The sequence below is a fragment of the Sceloporus occidentalis genome, unplaced genomic scaffold, assembly GCF_023333645.1.
Source record: "Sceloporus occidentalis isolate IW3139 unplaced genomic scaffold, rSceOcc1.0.p SCAF_1, whole genome shotgun sequence".
Lineage (NCBI taxonomy): Eukaryota > Metazoa > Chordata > Lepidosauria > Squamata > Phrynosomatidae > Sceloporus > Sceloporus occidentalis.
The window spans coordinates 213,173,131-213,191,092 of record NW_028316981.1 but is presented as its reverse complement, the minus strand read 5'-3'; the positions used below and the strand labels follow the sequence as shown (position 1 = coordinate 213,191,092).

General features: G+C 41.0%; 2 protein-coding genes across 8 annotated transcripts in view; one reads left to right on the top strand and one right to left on the bottom strand.

Moving 5' to 3' along the window:
- The window catches only part of WRN (WRN RecQ like helicase), a 70,179-nt gene extending 61,099 nt beyond the window's left edge, over window positions 1-9,080 (bottom strand). The window contains exons 1-6 of one of the 5 annotated variants that reach the window (XM_089488812.1): window positions 8,877-9,080; window positions 8,004-8,115; window positions 5,904-6,022; window positions 3,450-3,595; window positions 1,780-1,928; window positions 754-903 (exon numbers count right to left, since the gene is read on the bottom strand). In XM_089488812.1, coding sequence (XP_089344938.1) covers window positions 754-903; window positions 1,780-1,928; window positions 3,450-3,595; window positions 5,904-6,022; window positions 8,004-8,078 — 639 coding nt within the window. In that variant the 5' untranslated portion in view covers window positions 8,079-8,115; window positions 8,877-9,080. Of the gene's footprint in view, window positions 1-753; window positions 904-1,779; window positions 1,929-3,449; window positions 3,596-5,903; window positions 6,023-8,003; window positions 8,116-8,876 lie in introns of those variants that run through there. The other 4 variants (XM_089488813.1, XM_089488810.1, XM_089488814.1 and 1 more) reach the window with 4 other exon arrangements.
- Window positions 9,081-9,216: 136 nt separating this feature from the next.
- Window positions 9,217-17,128, top strand: PURG (purine rich element binding protein G). Of its 3 annotated transcripts, XR_016273247.1 has the most exons (3): window positions 9,217-9,552; window positions 13,684-14,797; window positions 16,318-17,128. XR_016273247.1 is itself a non-coding variant. In XM_089488816.1 (2 exons), the coding sequence occupies exon 2, from the start codon at window positions 13,697-13,699 to the stop codon at window positions 14,708-14,710; it is 1,014 nt and encodes a 337-aa protein (XP_089344942.1). In that variant the 5' UTR covers window positions 9,217-9,552; window positions 13,684-13,696; the 3' UTR covers window positions 14,711-16,309. The 3 variants fall into 3 exon arrangements, 2 of the variants coding, with proteins under 2 accessions (XP_089344942.1, XP_089344943.1); XM_089488816.1 differs by lacking the exon at window positions 16,318-17,128 and having other exon boundaries at window positions 13,684-16,309; XM_089488817.1 differs by lacking the exon at window positions 16,318-17,128 and having other exon boundaries at window positions 9,218-9,552; window positions 13,811-16,309.
- Window positions 17,129-17,962: the final 834 nt, after the last annotated feature.

Below are 17,962 nucleotides of genomic sequence, written 5' to 3'. Positions count from 1 at the left end.
AAGGAAGAACCTTAGAATGCAGGGAGGTTGTTCCTGTAAGCTGGAAATAGGCACACAACAATGAGGTCAAGGAACAAATGTTGCCTAAAAACATTCCAGTTGCACAGTCTCAAATCACAAAGAATATCCCTGTATACTATTTATATTCCTTAGTTAGTTTCTTCTGTCCTGCAGCTTGATTTAAACTGGATTGTGTGTGTGTGTGTGTTCAAGTCGCCTGTCGACTTAAGGCAATCCCATGAATTTCAATGAGTACTCAGATATGGTTTTTCCAGTTTATCCCTCTGAAACATATTTTACAACACCTGGATTGTCTTTCACTAAAAACAAAAATCTTTTCCAACAGAGGGCTCTTTACAGCCAGTAAAATATCTAAGGTGGGACACACTGGTACCTATGTGTGTTGTGTCAACACTCCAAGGATTTGTGGACTAGAAGTGTGCAATATTGGCATCCTAACACTATATTATTTCTCTATTGGCAAGCCAAAATTAAATATAACATTTTCCTGTTAACTAGCTTTGGATTTATTGAAACAAATAAGCTATTTTTATCCGCACTGCAACAAGCCAGGATCTTATATCGAGGTAATGTTGATCGAACACCTTGGTATTGTTTTCCAATTTGAATGAATGCCAGATTTGATTATAACACACAAATGTGGAAGTAGCAAAGGGACCACAAGCACAGATAAACTGAACCAAAGTTGGTTTGCAAATTCCATATTTTAAAATATGACTTCTTGATACATACATAAGCATCAGTAGCTGCATATAACTTTTGCTCTTCAGTAAGTGGAAATTGTTCCCAGTTACCACAGCGGACCAATTTGTCTTTCAGAAGTTGTTTGTGGAATAGATGCTTTACAAGGTCATTCAGACTCCATATTTCCTTACATTTTAGCTAAAAATAAAAAGAAACAAGTACAAACAATTTCTTAAATTACATCAAAATGTATTTTTTTTACATAGAAATGGATATGTAGGGAAAGAACTAATCTAAATAACCCCACTTGATACACTGAAATTTAAAATACATTCAAGGTACATACAATATAAAAAGGTACAGGGTGTAAAATCTTTCTAAGCCAAGCAGTTTACAAATTATCTCACACAGTGGGGTTAGATTGGATGAATCTGTGGTCTCTTCCAACTCTGTGATTCTATACAGCTAGGTCTGTATAATTAAAAAGACCAGATAAGTCTAGTAGTATATTGTTGATCCAAAACACACTGCAGAAATAATCCAGTTTGAGACTGCTTTAACTGCCCTGGCTCAACATTAGGCTATTCTGGGAACTATGGTTTTGTGAGACATTTAGCCTTCTCTGTCAGAGCTCGAGTGCCACAATAAACTACAATTCCCAGGATTCCCAAGCACTGAACCAGGGAAGTTAAAGCAGTCTCAAACTGGATTATTTCTGCAGTGTGTTTTGGATCATTAAGTAAAATAGGTCATCACAGAAGGTACACAGGTTCTGTTTCTCTTGAGCAAAGGACTCCAAACACTGATCACACACGACTTAGGTGCAGACTGTCTGAAAGATCCAATCTTCATTTATGACCCTGCCCAAGATTTGTGATCCTCATGGGAGAGCTCTCTTTTAGACCCACCATAATTTGGTAAGGATACAAGAAAAGGCCTTCCCAGAATAGAAGTGCCTTAGGTTGAAAACAACTTGAAGGCACACAACAACAAAGAGATTTTCTCCATAGCACAAGTGACATTCTATGAATTCTTTCTGTTGAGTATTCTCCCCAATTAAGACTGATTTCTTACCTTTTCATTGGCAAGGTCAGCCAGATCCACGAGGTCTCCCAATCTGATTTCAAAGTCACGCATAAGCTTCCATTTATCCCCTTCAATACCAACCCCAGCTTTTTTGATATGGTTATCTTCAAGCAACTTTTTCAGTCCCCCTGGAAAGCCTAAAGAGATTAAATATGGCATACAAGTTTATTCAATTAAGGAATGCATACCTTTTTCAATACCACCTGAGGACACTTGTGTGTGTTTATGGGCCTTCACGTTGCCTGGAAACTAATGGCAGCCCCATGAATTTCATAGGGTTTCCTTAGCCAAGGAATACTTAGAGGTGGTTCGCCAGTTCCTGCCTTTCGAATACAGCCTACAAACATAGTATTTGTTGGCAGTCTCCCATATAAGTACTAACCAGGGCTGACCCTGCTTAGCTTCCAAGATCAAATGGAATCTGGTGCCTTTAGGGTATTTAGGTGTACATGACTGCTTACAATTACGAAAAATCAAGGAACTAGCAACCTCTGGTGCTCTGAATGTTTGCTTCCTCTTCCTTTGTGTGAGTGAGAAAAAAAAAGTTAAAAAGTGATGGGTTGGCATGAGGATAGAAGCCCTGATCAGGTGCAGAGGTAAATGGGCATCAAGCCATAGGCATGTCTGCATGCACCATTCTTGAGGCAGTGATCTTCACACACTGAGAGCAAAGGTCTGCAGAAGCCTTTGGAACTGTGTTCAGCTAGAGATTGGTAGCTGCAATAGACTCTGGCTTGGTATCACTGTTGCTTCCCTAGGACTGGTGGGAGGAGAGGGCAAGGGATGGGAGAAATTTGAATATGGTCTCCTCTGCACTAGAGAACATTGAGCTACAATCCCTGTCATTGCTTTCCTTTGACCTGAGACATAAACAAAGTACTGTAGTATTATACAGGTAGATATAGGGATTGCTATTGGGCTTCATCCTATCCTGAGAATGGAATGACTGAGGAAAAACAGAATCAGCTGTAAATGATGCACTGTATATATCAACTTTCTCCTCTGCCATCAGAATAAAATAATCCAGTGATTATTTTACTTCCTCAGTCTTTTCCACTTGATACATCAAGACATATGATATTTTGTTGTTTAAAAAAATTACATTGTCCCACTGTGTATGTTACAACAGCAGAGATTATCATGGCAGGCATTACTGAAGATTAGTAGCTTCTGAGACAACACCTTTCATAATTTCCCCCACATAAAGCATATGCAGGCCTCTATAGATGCAGGAGAATGAGTATACAGCTTCTTTTCAGGGAAAAAGGGAACTCCATACTTGACTATATTCCCTTCACATAGAAAATATAATCAGGTAGTAGATTCTTAATGTGCTTATTTAAATAAAATCAGCTTTTGTTGGCATAGTAATTGGATAGTCAGGGTTTAACATGTGTATATGTTAATTTAGGCTGCACCAGAGGTGCCTCAATAAACTACAGTTCCCAGAATTCCATAGCATGGAGCCATGGCAATTAAAGCAGGGTCAAACTGGATTATTTCTGCAGTGTGAAGTTAGCCTTAGTACTCTTCAGACACAGTACCATGGACAGTACAATGGACAAATAAATTGTGGTTGAAAATCTCACAAATCCACTTATGCAAGAGGCAACTAGATGAGTGCTTTTCATTTAGAAATTAAAGAGAACTGTACTGACTTGACATTGAAGAGATGTGAAACAGATAGCACTTTTCTTCTGACTCGCACAGCTGGATTAAGGCAACTTTTCCTTCCTTTCCTTTGGTATAGACCGGTGACCATTCAATGTCAAATCCTAACACAGCTCCATCAGGCAACATTGTACTAGAAGATAAAAATGCATTTCAAGCTTAGTTCCAAAATACCAATTCAGACGATCCAGTGTGATATGGTAATGATGGCTCCCTACAGACCATGGATGTCAAATCAGAAATTAGCCTCAGAAATATACTCTCCTTTCCTCTTTTTTTCCCTCCTCCCCTCTTCAACACAAACCTCTCCTTCCATTCTGCATCTGATGAAGGCTGCATCTACACTACATAAATAATCCTGGTTGACACCACTTTAACTTCCATGGCTCAATGCTATGGAATCCTGGAATTTGTAGTTTGTTGTGGCACCAGAGCACTCTGACACAGAAAGCTGAATATCTCACATAACTACAATTCCGGGAATTCCATAGCATTGAGCCATGAGAGTTCAAGTTGTGTCACCTGGATTATTTCTGCAGTGCAGATGTAGCCTTAGTATACAAAAGTTTATGCTGCCAACTTCTCTCTCTCTCACTTAGTCTCAAAGGTGCTATACAATTTCTTTGCATATCAATCCAGACATGGTTATATATTTGAATTCCCCCCTTCCCTTGTTTGATATAACATTGAGAACTTAAACAGAAGACTGCCACTTCAGCAGTGGAAAAAATCTACCCGAAAACCATCAGAGAAACCCTCAACTGTATCCCTAATTTCCATCCATATACATTGAGGATTGTGGCAACAAAGTAGAAATATAGCAGTTAAACTTTAATTCAGAAGTACTGAATTCACATCACTACAACATAGCTATCTTTACACACATACCATAAAAAACAGTTTCCTATTACTGTACATAGCATGCATCTTTATCCACAATTCTTCTCACACTACACTGCAAATTGTATTCTACTAGTGCTTGCACAAAAAGTTTGTGAAATTGAAGGCTTATACAGCCAGCATCCATAGTTTGGGAGGGGGGGTTGTTCAGGCTACGAGGCTGTGTTCTAGAAGAGTTTATTCCTAACATTTCACAGACAGCTGTGGCTGGCATCTTCAGAGAATGCTGGCATGGAAGAGAGTGGGGTATATATATGATTGGCTGAGAAGAAGTGATTTGCATGTTAATTTATGTATTGTTCTGTTGTTGAATGGCAAGGCCTACAGGGTGTCCATTTACTTAATGACCCATTGTGGACACTCTGTAAGTGTGAAGACACACCCAACTAAAGGTGGTGGCAGGTTTGGGTGTGCAACGCCGGTACCCTGGTGAGATCAAACCCTTCTACCCAAAAAGGCTCAGAAGCTGAATGTAAAGTTCAAAAAAGGGGGAAGTTTAATTTGAAGAACAAAAATAAAGAGTTTCTCCTCCCCAGCTCTAGATAACTTGAAATAAAAGATACTTTACAGACTTTCAGCAATCTTCAGGGTGTCATCTTTCTGGGTCTGATCTTGGTTTGATCTCCTCTCTCAATGAAGCTGGTGCAGGGTCTTTCAGCTCCTGATCTCTTTGTTTTCTTTGATGCTGGTAACTAATTTGGCTAACTTGTTCCTGGTAACTGATTTGGCTAACTTATTCTTGGTAACTAAAATCGGCTAACTTGATCTTGGTAACTGAATTGGCTAAGGTGTAAGAAATGCCCTTTCCGGCTGCCTGGGCCTGTTTGCTACCAAAAGACAGCTCTCTGCCAGCTCACAGAAAAGACTGCTCCAAACTAAAAGCCTCGAGCAAAAAACAGAGCATACTGGGAAAGGGCAAACCAAACCTGGAAAAATGCAGGGGATCCTACAGCTCCTCCCACAACTAATACAATGAACTTTCCTACACGAAAATATTCTATGGCCTGAACCAACACGAAAGAAAATGCAGGGGAAATTCAATCAGTCCTGGCAGGACATCACAGTAGGCCTTGCCATTCATCAACAGAACAATATATAAATTAACATGCAAATAACTTCTTCTCAGCCAACAGTATATATATATCCCACTGTCTTCCATGGCAGCATTCTCTGAAGATGCCAGCCACAGCTGCTGGCGAAACATTAGGAATAATCTCTACTAGAACACAGCCCAAAAAACTTCTAGAATATAACCCCAAAACCCACAAAAAACTATAGTTCACTTGTTACTTTTTTGCCATCATAGGTTCTAATTACTTTAGACACTTAATTAATTACCTTGAGCATCTCAGTAGAAAGCCCACAAAACAATATTAATGTTTTGATTAGTTAATGCATTAATTAATTTAAGTCCCAGCACCAAACAGTGATAATCAGGTCAAGGCAATACAGAACAATACTGTATGGGAAAACTTGCATGAGGAGTAATGAAAAAAATACTCAGAGATCGCTGCAAAACACACAGTTTTTCAGTCTCTTACATGATATCTTCTGCAAGTAAGGAACAGTCACTAGCGTTATAGCTATAAACGACAGAGCCATGAAATTCTAAGAACGGAAGGTTGTGTTCCAGAATGCTCCGATGGGTTGAATTCTTCTGCTTCATAAAAAAATGAAAAAGGCAGCTTATAATAAGGCACATTTAACAAATTATTTAAAGGATCACTCATACTTGCATGAGACAAAATGCATTGGTGTTCTCACCCATATTACAAGTGTATTACCTATAAGGCAAGTACAGTGGACCCTTGTTATACGCTGGGGTTTGGTTCCAAGATCTCCCATGTATAACAAAATCCGTGTATGCTCAAGTCCCATTACATATAATGACAAAGCAAGATGGCGTCCCTTATAAAAATGGAAAATCAAGGTAAATTTATACTTTTTTGTAACATTTTCAAACCGTGTATGCTTGAATCTGTGTATAAAAATCCGTGTATAAGAAGGGCCGACTGTATTACAAGAGAGTGGTTGAAAAGCCACATACAGAAAATGATAGAAAACAAGCTCCGTATGAGTGAAAAAGTTCATTTTCATTTTGTAAAGTATACATAGTAGCATTTTTAGGCATCTGTTACAATGATCAGGAAGCTTGAGCAACTGCATGCTACACCTAATGCGAAATTAATCCCTTCCATAAACGACACAACTAATGATCCACACCAGGGATGGGTGACTTCAAGGGGTAGGAAGAGCATCCAAAGCACCTGAGAAAATAACCTTCCATGTCTACATTTTTGTGACGCAGTAACTGCATAAAAGCCCCAATTACATCTGAGAACAAGGAATATGAGGAGAATGCAAATTTTAAGATAGAATTACACATCTAAGATGCTTCTAGGAGCAGGATTTCCCTTCAAAAACTTTTACACATTCTCCATATGCCTTGTTTTCAATAAAAATATAAGCATTTTTGCTGCCCCTGCCAAATTTTAATCGCAGTATTAAATCTGATACAGATTGAGTCCCACTTTTCCTAAATGCTTTGGACCAGAGGTCTTTTGGATTTTAGAATACCTGCATAGTATTTGCATATACACATAATGAGATAACTTGGAGATGGGACCCAAGACTAAACACAAAATTCATTTAGGGTTCATAGATACCATATACATATAGCCTGTATGTTAAGGAAAATGCAACATGGAATATACAGTGAATGAAATAAAACATGTATGTGAGAGTCAGGGTGACTCAGCAGAAGCAATTAGGAGCCACACAGGTGTATAAGGTAATGGAATTAGCAAGTCCTAAATGCCAAGGACAGAAATGTAAAGTGGATAATTGAACACACCTGAGAATTGTTAAGTGGTCAAGGCTGAAATGATGAAATCATTAATTGTGGGTTGAAACAAGAGAACCAATGAGAATGGATGTACACGCCCACTGGGTGGATACTGACAAGAGTGGGTGGTATGATCCAATGACTATAATAATGGCTATGAATCCCAATGTATTGTGTGGGTAGTATTGGATAGTTTTGGAGCTGTATATAGTAGAATAAAGTAGATCTTTTATATAAGACTACTGAGTTGTCTGGTGTCTTGAGTGAAGATACAAGAACCAGCTGGATCCTGAAGAAGTGGGAAGACTTCTGTGGAAGCAAGAGTGAGAAGGCTTGGAGAGTTTGTCAGGGTCTTCAGCCTATTCTCTGTAACTCTGCTGCTTTAGAGCAAAGCTTTAATCACTGGCCAAAACTGGTCAGCGCCGGTGCGTAACAAGGTGGTGAGTTCGAGCCAGAGGTGAAGAGCTACAACTCCCATGTAGTTCTTTTATGGCATTGTGTGCCTTCAATTTTGACTTATGGTGAGCCTAAGTTGAATATATCATTGGGTGTTTTCTTTAGCTGAGAATGTGTGACCTGTCCAATGACATGCAATGTGTTTCCCTGACCAACTAGGGAATCGAACCCTGATAACCACAACCATAATCCAGCACTCAAACCACTACACTACATTTATTTTACTGAAAGCCAAAGACAGGAGAACCACAGCCTGTACTGCAGTTCATGAGCTGCCCCTTTTCCTTGTTTCTTCTGTAGCAGCTCCTTTGTGAATCAGACATATATTTGGATAGCCTACCTTTTTGTCAACCACAGAATCCACTTTGTTCTGTTCAGTCATCCACTGAGGAACTTTATTTGGTAGAAAATCCATACTCCTATCAATACGTTCATCTGGATTTATATGTTAACTGAAATGGTAAGAAATAACATTTCATCAGACATGCCCAACTTTTAAACAGGGCTATCATATCACCTCTTAACCTTCTTTTCTCCAGGCTAAACATCCCCAGCTCCCTAAGTCGTTCCTCATAGGGCATGGTTTCCAGACCCTTCACCATTTTTGTCGCCCTCCTTTGGACACGCTCCAGTTTCTCAATGTCCTTTTTGAATTGTGGTGCCCAGAACTGGATACAATATTCCAGGTGGGGCCTGACCAAAGCAGAATAGAGTGGCACTATTACTTCTCTTGATCTAGACACTATACTTTTGTTGATGCAGCCTAAAATTGCATTGGCCTTTTTAGCTGCCGCATCACACTGTTCTCTCATGTTCAACTTGTGGTCTACTTGGACTCCTAGATCCCTTTCACACGTAGTTTCATTCAGCCAGGTGTCACCCATCCTATATCTGTGCATTTTATTTTTCCGCCCTAAGTGCAATACCTTACATTTCTCTGTGTTGAATTTCATTTTGTTAGCTTTGGCCCAGCTTTCTAGTCTATTCAGGTCATTTTGAATCTTGATCCTGTCCTCTGGGGTATTAGCTATTCCCCCTAATTTGGTGTCATCTGCAAATTTGATAAGTATGCTCCCAATTCTGTCATCCAGGTCATTGATAAAGATGTTGAATAGCACTGGGCCCAGGACAGAGCCCTGTGGGACCCCACTGGTCACTTCTCCCCAGGATCTGATAAGCCTGCCCCCTTCTATCCCCTTCCAAAGGAACTTACTGCCTGGCAAATGCACACAGCAAGGGTACAACCTTATTTAACTCAAGCTTCCCGGGTGTAACGACGTAACTCCACTCACGTTACTCTCCACAGCAAACCACACTCTGCTTATAGCAGCGCCTGAGTCCTCAGCTCAGAGAAGAACTTTTCCCGCCGACTAGGCGCGCAGGAAAACACGTCACTTTCCCTGATAGTCGCGGCGCGATGACGTCACGGCCATCCTCTCCATTCCTTCCCCTCCCCCCCCCCTTTCTTCCTCCTTATTCCGCCGCTGTCAACTTCAGGAGGTGAAATGAGGTGAGGCGCATGCGCAGATCCGCTTTCTCCGCGCGGAGCGCTCTGGGAGTTGTAGTCCGCCGTTTCTGTGAGGAAAAATAAAAAAGGCGTTCGCGAGGGGGGAAAAGGCCCTTGGCGGCCTTCCTCGGAGTGTCGGGCCCGTGTTTCGAGTTTGGGGTTCAGAGTGGGGAAAACCGGGCTAGAAGGGGAGAAAAAGGGCGGCGGCGGCGGCGGCGCTGAGGCGGGCGGCGATAGGACCCTGGATGCGTTTGTCGGTGTCGCTGAGGGCGGCATCGAGGCGGAGGAGGAGGAAGGCAGCGTTACTGCGGCGGCGGGGGTCAGGACGGGCAGCGGCCCGGTGGAGGAGAGCCGAGCGGAGGGCGGCGAGGGAGAGCATGGAGTAAGTAGGCCCGCCTCGGGCGGAGAGAGAGAGAGAGAGAGAGAGGGGGGGGGCTAGTGGGGCAGTGGCTGAGAGACCCTGTCATGGCGGCTCTCTGGGGCGGGAAGGCAGGGCCAAGGGGGGAGACAGGGAAGGAGAAGGAGGGACTCTGATCCCATGATTGGGGGGCTGTTTGGGCCCACGGTTGTGGGGGGGAGCCCTGAGAGGAGGGACTTCTGGGGTCCCCAAGACCCCCCCCCCAGCCCTGGCTAGCTCTGACTTCGACACTTTAATAATAAATAATAATAATAATAATGATAATAATAAATCAATAGTAGTAGTAGTAGTACCCCGCCTCTCTGTGCAACACACCCTGGGAGGGGGGCTTACATGTTAAAAATACAATCAGATCCCAACAACCCACCCACTACCCTTGAAATACAATTATTATTATTGGTAGTAGTACCATAAAATAATAATAATAATAATAATAATAATAATAATATTTGTACCTACCTACCTACCTCACCACCCCTAAAGTATAATTAAACAATTCATAGGTAAAAACATTCCTTAAAATAACAGATATAATTATTATTATTATTATTATTATTACTATTATTATTGTACCCCGCCTCTCTGTGCAAGACAACTGGGGCAGGCTCACATGTTAAAAATACAATCAGATCCCAGACATACGGATGAATGTCAGTGTTTTTAATGTGAAAATAGATTTAAATCCTTTAAAAATACAATCAGATTCCAACAACTTTAAGATACAATTAAACAATGCATAGATTAAAAACATACTTTATAGTAACAGATATAATAATAAGTTTTGACTTATGTGCTACCTCTCCGGTGGGATCAAGGCGGCTTACAGCACGGGTAAAAAAGATACAATACAGAATAAAATCCATTATCCCTCCTCCCCCCCTCCCTCCCTCCCTCCCACACATTTGCACATTTCTTTTTCTTAATCTGGGATTTGTAGTTTGCTGTGGACCCAGAACTCTATTGAGAGAGAGAGAGAGAGAGAGGAGGAGGAGGCCGAAATGTCTCTCAGAACTACAGTTCCCAAAATTCCATAGTATTGAGCCCATGACAGTTAAAGCAGGTTCAAACTGGATTGCTTCCAGGTGCTTCCAGGCATGCCCTCCTCTTTTTATCTTTCTTTCCAGGACATGTCCTACATTTCAGTCTCCTGCCCAATTATTCCAAAATGCCCCTCCGTTTTAAGCAGGGCTTTTAAAAAAGCATGGATTTGGATGCACACTAGGCTGACCAGATGTCCTCCTTTTCCAGGAGTGTGCCCTCCATTTCAACCTGTCCAGGGAGTTCAAAATGTCCCTCCATTTTGTGCATGACCAAAAAAGCCACAAGTTTATATTTCCATGAGTGTTTTTAGCCTTTTAATTGGTAATGTCATACATTTATCTTGAAGGTCCTACATGTTTGCGATGCCTTGTCCTCCTTAGCAGTAAGGACATCTAGTCGCCCTGGACATGGCCTCCATTTCAGCCTTCATGGCAAGCAGGAATCCCAAAATGGCCTCCATTTTGAGCAGGACTAAGGAGCACATCCAAGTGTGACTAGAGGTCCTTCTTTTCCAGGACGTTTCTGCCCAAACGCGCCTCCATTTTGACCAGCCAGGATTAAGAAGCAAGAATTTATATTTCTATGGCCTGTTACAGACAGCCAAAATAAAGCTGCTTCGAGTCACAGTGGAGGTATTGTGTTTCAATGATGCATGCGTCCTAAGAGTCCAGAAGTTGCACCAAAGCCACACTCCAGCCCTAAGGACTGGAGCATGGCTTTGGTGTGGCTTCTGGACTCTTAGGACTAATGCATCATTGAATCACCATACCTCCACTGTGACTCGAAGCAGCTTTATTTTGGCTGTCTGTAACAGGCCTATGAATGTTTTTAGCTTTATTTGCTCATTCCTACATATTTCTTGAATGTCCTACATTTTACAGTGTCTTGTCCTCTTTTGCAGTGAGGACATCTGGTCACCTTGGACACGTCCTGCATTTCAACATTTTTGTCCAGGAGGAATTCCAAAATGCCCTCCATTTTGAACATGACTAAGAAGCATGGATTTATCAGTGTTTTGAGCTATTATTGGGCCATGTCCTACATTTTCCGTTGAATGGCCTACATTTGGCAGTGCCTTGCCCTCCTTTGCAGTCAGAGGACATCTGGTCACCCTGATTTGGCCTCTCTGAGAAGCATCCCTCAGAAAAATTTAGGAAGGCGTTTTATCAAATGGGAGCATTAATGGATGCAGTAAAGGTCTAGGTTGACAACTAGGAATTTCAGTGGCATGGGCTGCATCCACACGGCAGAAATAATCAGGTTTGGCACCGCCTTAACTGCCATAGCTCCATGCTGTGAAATTCTGGGAACTGTCATTTCTTGTGGCACCAGAGCTCTCTGACAGAGAAAGCTGAATATCTCACAAAACTACAAATCCCAGAATTCCATAGCATTGAGCCGTGGCACTTAAAACAGTCTCAAACTGAGCTATTTCAGGAGCATGGACACAACCTCTGGCTTTCTTTTCCATCAGCTCTTTTAAGCCTCTAACCTAGGCTGCATCCACAATGCAGAAATAATCTTGTATTGACACCACTTTAACTGCCTTGACTTAGTGTGATAGAATTCTAGTTTGTTGTGGCATTGAGCCATGGCAGTTAAAGTGGTGTCAAACTGGATCATTTCTGCAGTGGGGATGCAGCGTAGGTTAGAGATTTTAAAAGAGCGGATGGAAACGAAAGCCATGATGAGGCTAGATCCTCACTGCAGAAGTAATGCATTTTTGACACCACTTCAATTGGACTGTTATGAAATCATGGGATTTGTAGTTTGTGGTGGCCCCAGAGGTCCAAAACACACTTCAAAAACAATCCGGTTTGAGACCGCATTAACTGCCCTGGCTCAATCCTAGGGAGTCCTGGGAACTGTAGTGTTGTGAAACATTTTAGCCTTCTCTGTCAGAGAGCTCTGGTGCCACAACAAACTACAGTTCCCAAATTCCCTAGCACTAAGCCAGGGCAGTTAAAGCAGTCTCAAACTGGATTATTGCTGCAGTGCAGATGCAGACTTGAGTTATTTTAGCACCAATTCTCTGAAGGTGGGAAGTACTGTTTGAAAATTAATTGTTCATATGTTGATTTTGTTTGCTCTTGTTGTTATGTGCCTTCAAATCATTTCCAACTTATGGTGACCCTAAGGTCCTATCACAGGATTTGCTTGGCAAGTTTCTTCAGAGGGTGGTTGCAGTTGCCTTCTCCTCCTGAGGCTGACAGACTGTGACTTGCTCCAGGTCACTCAGTGGGTTTCCTTAGCCAAACAGGGATTTGAACACTGGCCTTCAGAGCCGTAGTCCAGCGTTCAAACCACAACGCTATGGCGTGTAAATGTTAGTTCTGAAATTCATAAAAGTATAATTTTTTGAAAGGGGGTGGAATAAAATTTTGGAAAGTTAAATTTTGCTTGGCTGACAGAAAAACTGCCATCTCTCTTCAGGCCAGCCTTGAAGTAAACAAGCCAGGCAAATTAGAAACCAAGGACACGTGTTTTGCAGTTGTTTTTACTGGCATTTGCCTTGTGCCATGAACAACAGCGTCCTCCTGAACTCTAGTCAGGGGAAGGCAATGGCAAACCTCCTCTGAACAAATCTTGCCAAGAAAACTCCATGATAGGTTCGCCTTAGGGTCCTCACAAGTCAGAAATGACTTGAAGGTACACAACTACAAAATAGATGAGGACTTGGCCATTTTGCTGTGTCTTTGTGACAGGAAAAGCATGTTGGGATAAAATTCCAGGCACAAGAGCATGGACGAGAGAAGCCCTGCGATACGGCTGGCCTTCCAGAGATTTGTTCTGTGCCTTTTACATCAATCTGGCTAATGTAGCACAACATTGACATACCTGGGGAAAGTTACAAATCTCTATCATTATGTTTGTAACTTAATCCATCTCTGGGTCAGCCAGATTGCTGTGTGTTATAATGAAAGATGAGCATTACTGGAGCATCTTTCTAGAGAAATTAATTGTGCCATGCAGAGGCTATTGCCAAGAAAGCAGAATAGCCCCATTGGATGTCTACGATGTGATGCATCTTTCTTATATATTTGTTGTTTTCAGTTGATTGGTAAAGATGGAGAGAGGCAGAGGAGGAGGAGGAGGAAGGAATGTGGGGGGCTCTGGCCTACACAGGAGCATTTACTCCCAGTCCCAGCAGCAGTATCATTATCCTGCCTCCTCTTCTCAGGCGGGCTGCATGGAAATCCAGGAGCTGGCCTCCAAAAGAGTGGACATCCAAAAAAAGAGGTTTTATCTGGATGTGAAGCAGAGTTCCCGAGGCCGTTTCCTGAAGATAGCAGAGGTCTGGATAGGAAGAGGCAGACAGGACAATATCAGGAAAAGCAAACTGACTCTGTCCTTGTCAGTAGCTTCTGAGCTGAAGGATTGCCTGGGAGATTTCATAGAACACTATGCCCATTTGGGCCTGAAAGGCAGCCAGAGTCATCGGAATGATCATGCTAATGGCAAAGAGCAAGATTCAAGAAGGCGACAACACCATCACCCACCATCACCTCCAGCATCTGTTGGGTCAGAAGAGCATCTCCACAGTGTTTTAAAAACGGAGTATATTGAAAGAGACAATAGGAAGTATTACCTGGATCTGAAGGAGAACCAACGTGGACGTTTCCTAAGGATAAGGCAGACCTTGATTAGAGGACCCGGGATGATAGGATATTTTGGTCACAGTTTAGGACAAGAACAAACTATTGTCCTTCCAGCACAGGGGATGATTGAGTTCAGGGATGCTTTGGTCCAGCTCATTGAAGAGTATGGTGAAGGAGACATAGAAGAAAGGAGGAGTGGGGGCGATGAACCCCCTGAACTCCCAGAGGGGACTTCCTTTAGGGTGGACAACAAGAGGTTCTATTTTGATGTGGGGTCCAACAGGTATGGTATTTTTTTGAAGGTAAGTGAGGTGAGACCTCCATACCGTAACACCATCACTGTCCCATACAAAGCATGGACAAGATTTGGGGAAAACTTTATCAAGTATGAAGAAGAGATGAGGAGAATTTACAACGGCCATAAAGAGAAAAGAATGGATACCAGAGGGGACAGTGGTGAAGAACAAGAGGGTCTTGATTAGGATGTGTTTCAACAGGCCAAGAAGCAAAACAGAGATTTGGCTGGTGGTATTGATGTGTAGTAGTCGGAGGAAGTTGCCTTTGATTTTGTAAGTTCTTCCCTGTTGTTGCATAATTCCAATCTGTATAATATTACAAGGGTCTGTTTTTCATCTTAAATTATATCCAGCAACATATCTGTGATTTCTTGAAGGAATAATTAACTGGCCAGTGGCTCTTATAAAATTATGTATAGTAGCACTAAATTTATTGTGCCCTCTTAAATATTATGTATAAGGTTTGTGTTGCAGTGTAACATGGTAGAAGTGAGCCAGATGGAATTAATATCGTTTGATATTAACCACAGAGCATTTATGACCAAAACTGATCTTTACATTTTAAGTGTGTTTATTGGGAAGGTATCTTTAAATAAGCAAATCTTCTGCTTACTTTACAGGAAAAACAATTTGAAGGGGGTGGGATCACACCTTTATATTATGATGGCCAGTAGTTAATTAAATGGTTGCCCAATGTTATGATAGCTCAGTAATTTAAGTGTCCCAACAATATAAACCCATGTTTAATAGACTAGTTCCGAATAATGTTGATCTTGAATCATCCATTCTTTATGGATTGCTTACACCATGTGGGGAGAGTTTATTTAAATAGTGTAACAGAATTTCAAAAGCTATTTTTGTATTTGTGGGGTTAAGGGGTTGCTTTGATGAGGGAATTTGGTAATCGATTGATGGTTGGGATTGAAATTATAAATTGAGTGATTGTGTGTGTGTGTGTGTGATGTGGGAAAGTATTAGAATAACTTTTTTTATCTTTATACTTTGAAAAAATGCTTTGAGAGATTTTGGTGCAGCACTTAATTGGTATCAAGCAAATCTCTGGTTTTACATTGTTTTAACTGAAGCATTCACTACATTCCTTTATAAAGGAAAATTATTTCCTATATAAGTGTTGTCTCTTAACACAATATTGTAAACCACAGTCTATACATTTTTTTTGTTGTTGTTAAAACAGAAACCTATTGTTGGGGACAAATTAGCTTACAGTTGTAAACCGCTTAGACACTGCTTAGGCGGTATGAAGCGGTATATAAATGAAGCTTGTTTGTTTGTTATGTTTATGTGTAAAGATGCACGTAGAGACAATACCAACCAAAATAATCAAGAAAATGGCTGAAAGGGTCTATGTGGATTATGGGGGGCAGGATACTTGTTACAAACTTTTTTTATGGCAAAAGCTTCTAATAGGGCTGCAATCCTACGTACATTAACCTGGGAATAAGGCCTAGTAGATACACTGAAACTGATTTCCAAGTAAACATGCCTAGGATTGCACTTTAAATCAGATTTTAAATTGGATCTAGAATGTTCTGTCTTCAAACAGTTGCTTTAGACCTTGATACTGTGTAATTATTTCTGTCTATGAACAAGCTATTTTACATATACAGAAGCATAACCTCATAGTCCTTTTCCAACTATTCACATTTGGCCATTTAAAGTCCAAAAGAAAATTATTTTCCATAACCCGAAGCGATGGTAGCTTTACTTTTTTCTCTACTTGCTATTTCCATTACAACGTTGCATTAAACATGCTCTGTGTCTCCTTTTTTCAGGTTTATTTGTGAAGGTGGAAAATATAGCCCAACATTTATCTTGGTGCCACAGTATTTTTTTTCAAACATAAGGAAAAGAGTTTGCACCAAAATCATCAAATGAACTTTAGAAATGTGTGTTACAGTTGTGACAGAGAAAAAGAGAAGTATGGACTTTAATTTCACTGTTTTAGGTGATTTTCCCAGTATATGATAATTGGACCTATTGAACATTTGGTCTAGTTTCAGAAATAACAAATGCCATCCAACCTAAAACTAAGATTTCTAATTTGGTTATTTTAAGTACGAGAGGCACACTGGGCCATAAGAGATTCTTGGAAGCTATACATTAATCTTGTATGAAAGTTGGGGGTGGGGGAAACCTTTGAATTTATGGATGGATGGATGGATGGATGGATGGAAGTATTCTGTATATGTTGTTGAACTGATAGTTGTAGTTAATTGACTGAACCTGAATTACCACACTGTTGATTTTTTGCTGCACATCCCAATGCCTGTATAATGGCAATGGTGTCAGATTCCAAAACAGGGGATATGTGAATGTAGGAACTCCTGATGCTCACATTTTCCTAGTTTATGTCTTGCTAAGTGCATTTTCTAACCCATCCTGTTTAAAATGGATACTTTGATCAGTCAATTTGGGGGTTAGGGGGGCAGTTATTGCAAGGACTGTAGTCATGTGGCTCTCCAGATGTTTTTGGACTGTAACTTCCAAAATGCCTCATTATCAGCTGTGGTGTCTAAGGAACCCAGGACTTGCAGTCAAACAATATCTGGAGAGCCACACCATTATCATCCCCACTTTTACTAGAACTTTGGCCTGTTACAGACTGCCAAAATAAAGCTGCTTCAGGTCTCTTTGGAGGTATGCTGTTTAAATGATGCATGCACCCTAAGAATCCGGAAGCTGCACCAAAGCTGCACTCCAGTGCTTAGGAATGGAGTGTGGCTTTGGCACGACCTCCGGACTCTTAGGACCCATGCATCATTTAAATAGCATACCTCCAAAGAGACCCAAAGCAGCTTTATTTTGGCAGTCTGTAACAGGCCTTTATCTTACCTTGATAAAAACATTTCACAGAAATAGTTTGTATTATTTCTATGAATTTTGATTGGTAAAAGTATATTAATTTGGGGGTTAATCGGTGTTTAAGAAAATGCATTTCCTCCACAATTTTTAAAGAAAAGTCAATAACTGTGAAATGTTACCTACTCCATTCAGAAAGCATATTAGTTAATACACTGGCATGTGCAAACTTGCACTACTGTTATCTATCTCTTGCTTTCTGAACTGAGCCAGGTACTACGTAGACCTGTTGCATAGTGCCCTCTTTCACCCAACTCAGATTTATGTATCCTTGCGCTCTTAAACAGGGCTCAATTGTTCTCTGTATACAGGCACAGGGTGCCATGTTCTTCAAATCAGTGACTACAAATTAATACAGATGTGAGCATCTGAGACTTACTACATATGAGCCTTAAAAGTTGCCACCTGCTCTATATAGTGACATGCTGGTTTTAATTTATCCATTGGAAGTGACTAGTTTTGTTCTTGTCTTCAAATCCAAGGTTTATATAGTCAGATTTACACTCGTAAGAGCTTAAATGGTAATTTGGGAAAGAGTTTCTCTTTAAACCTGGCAGC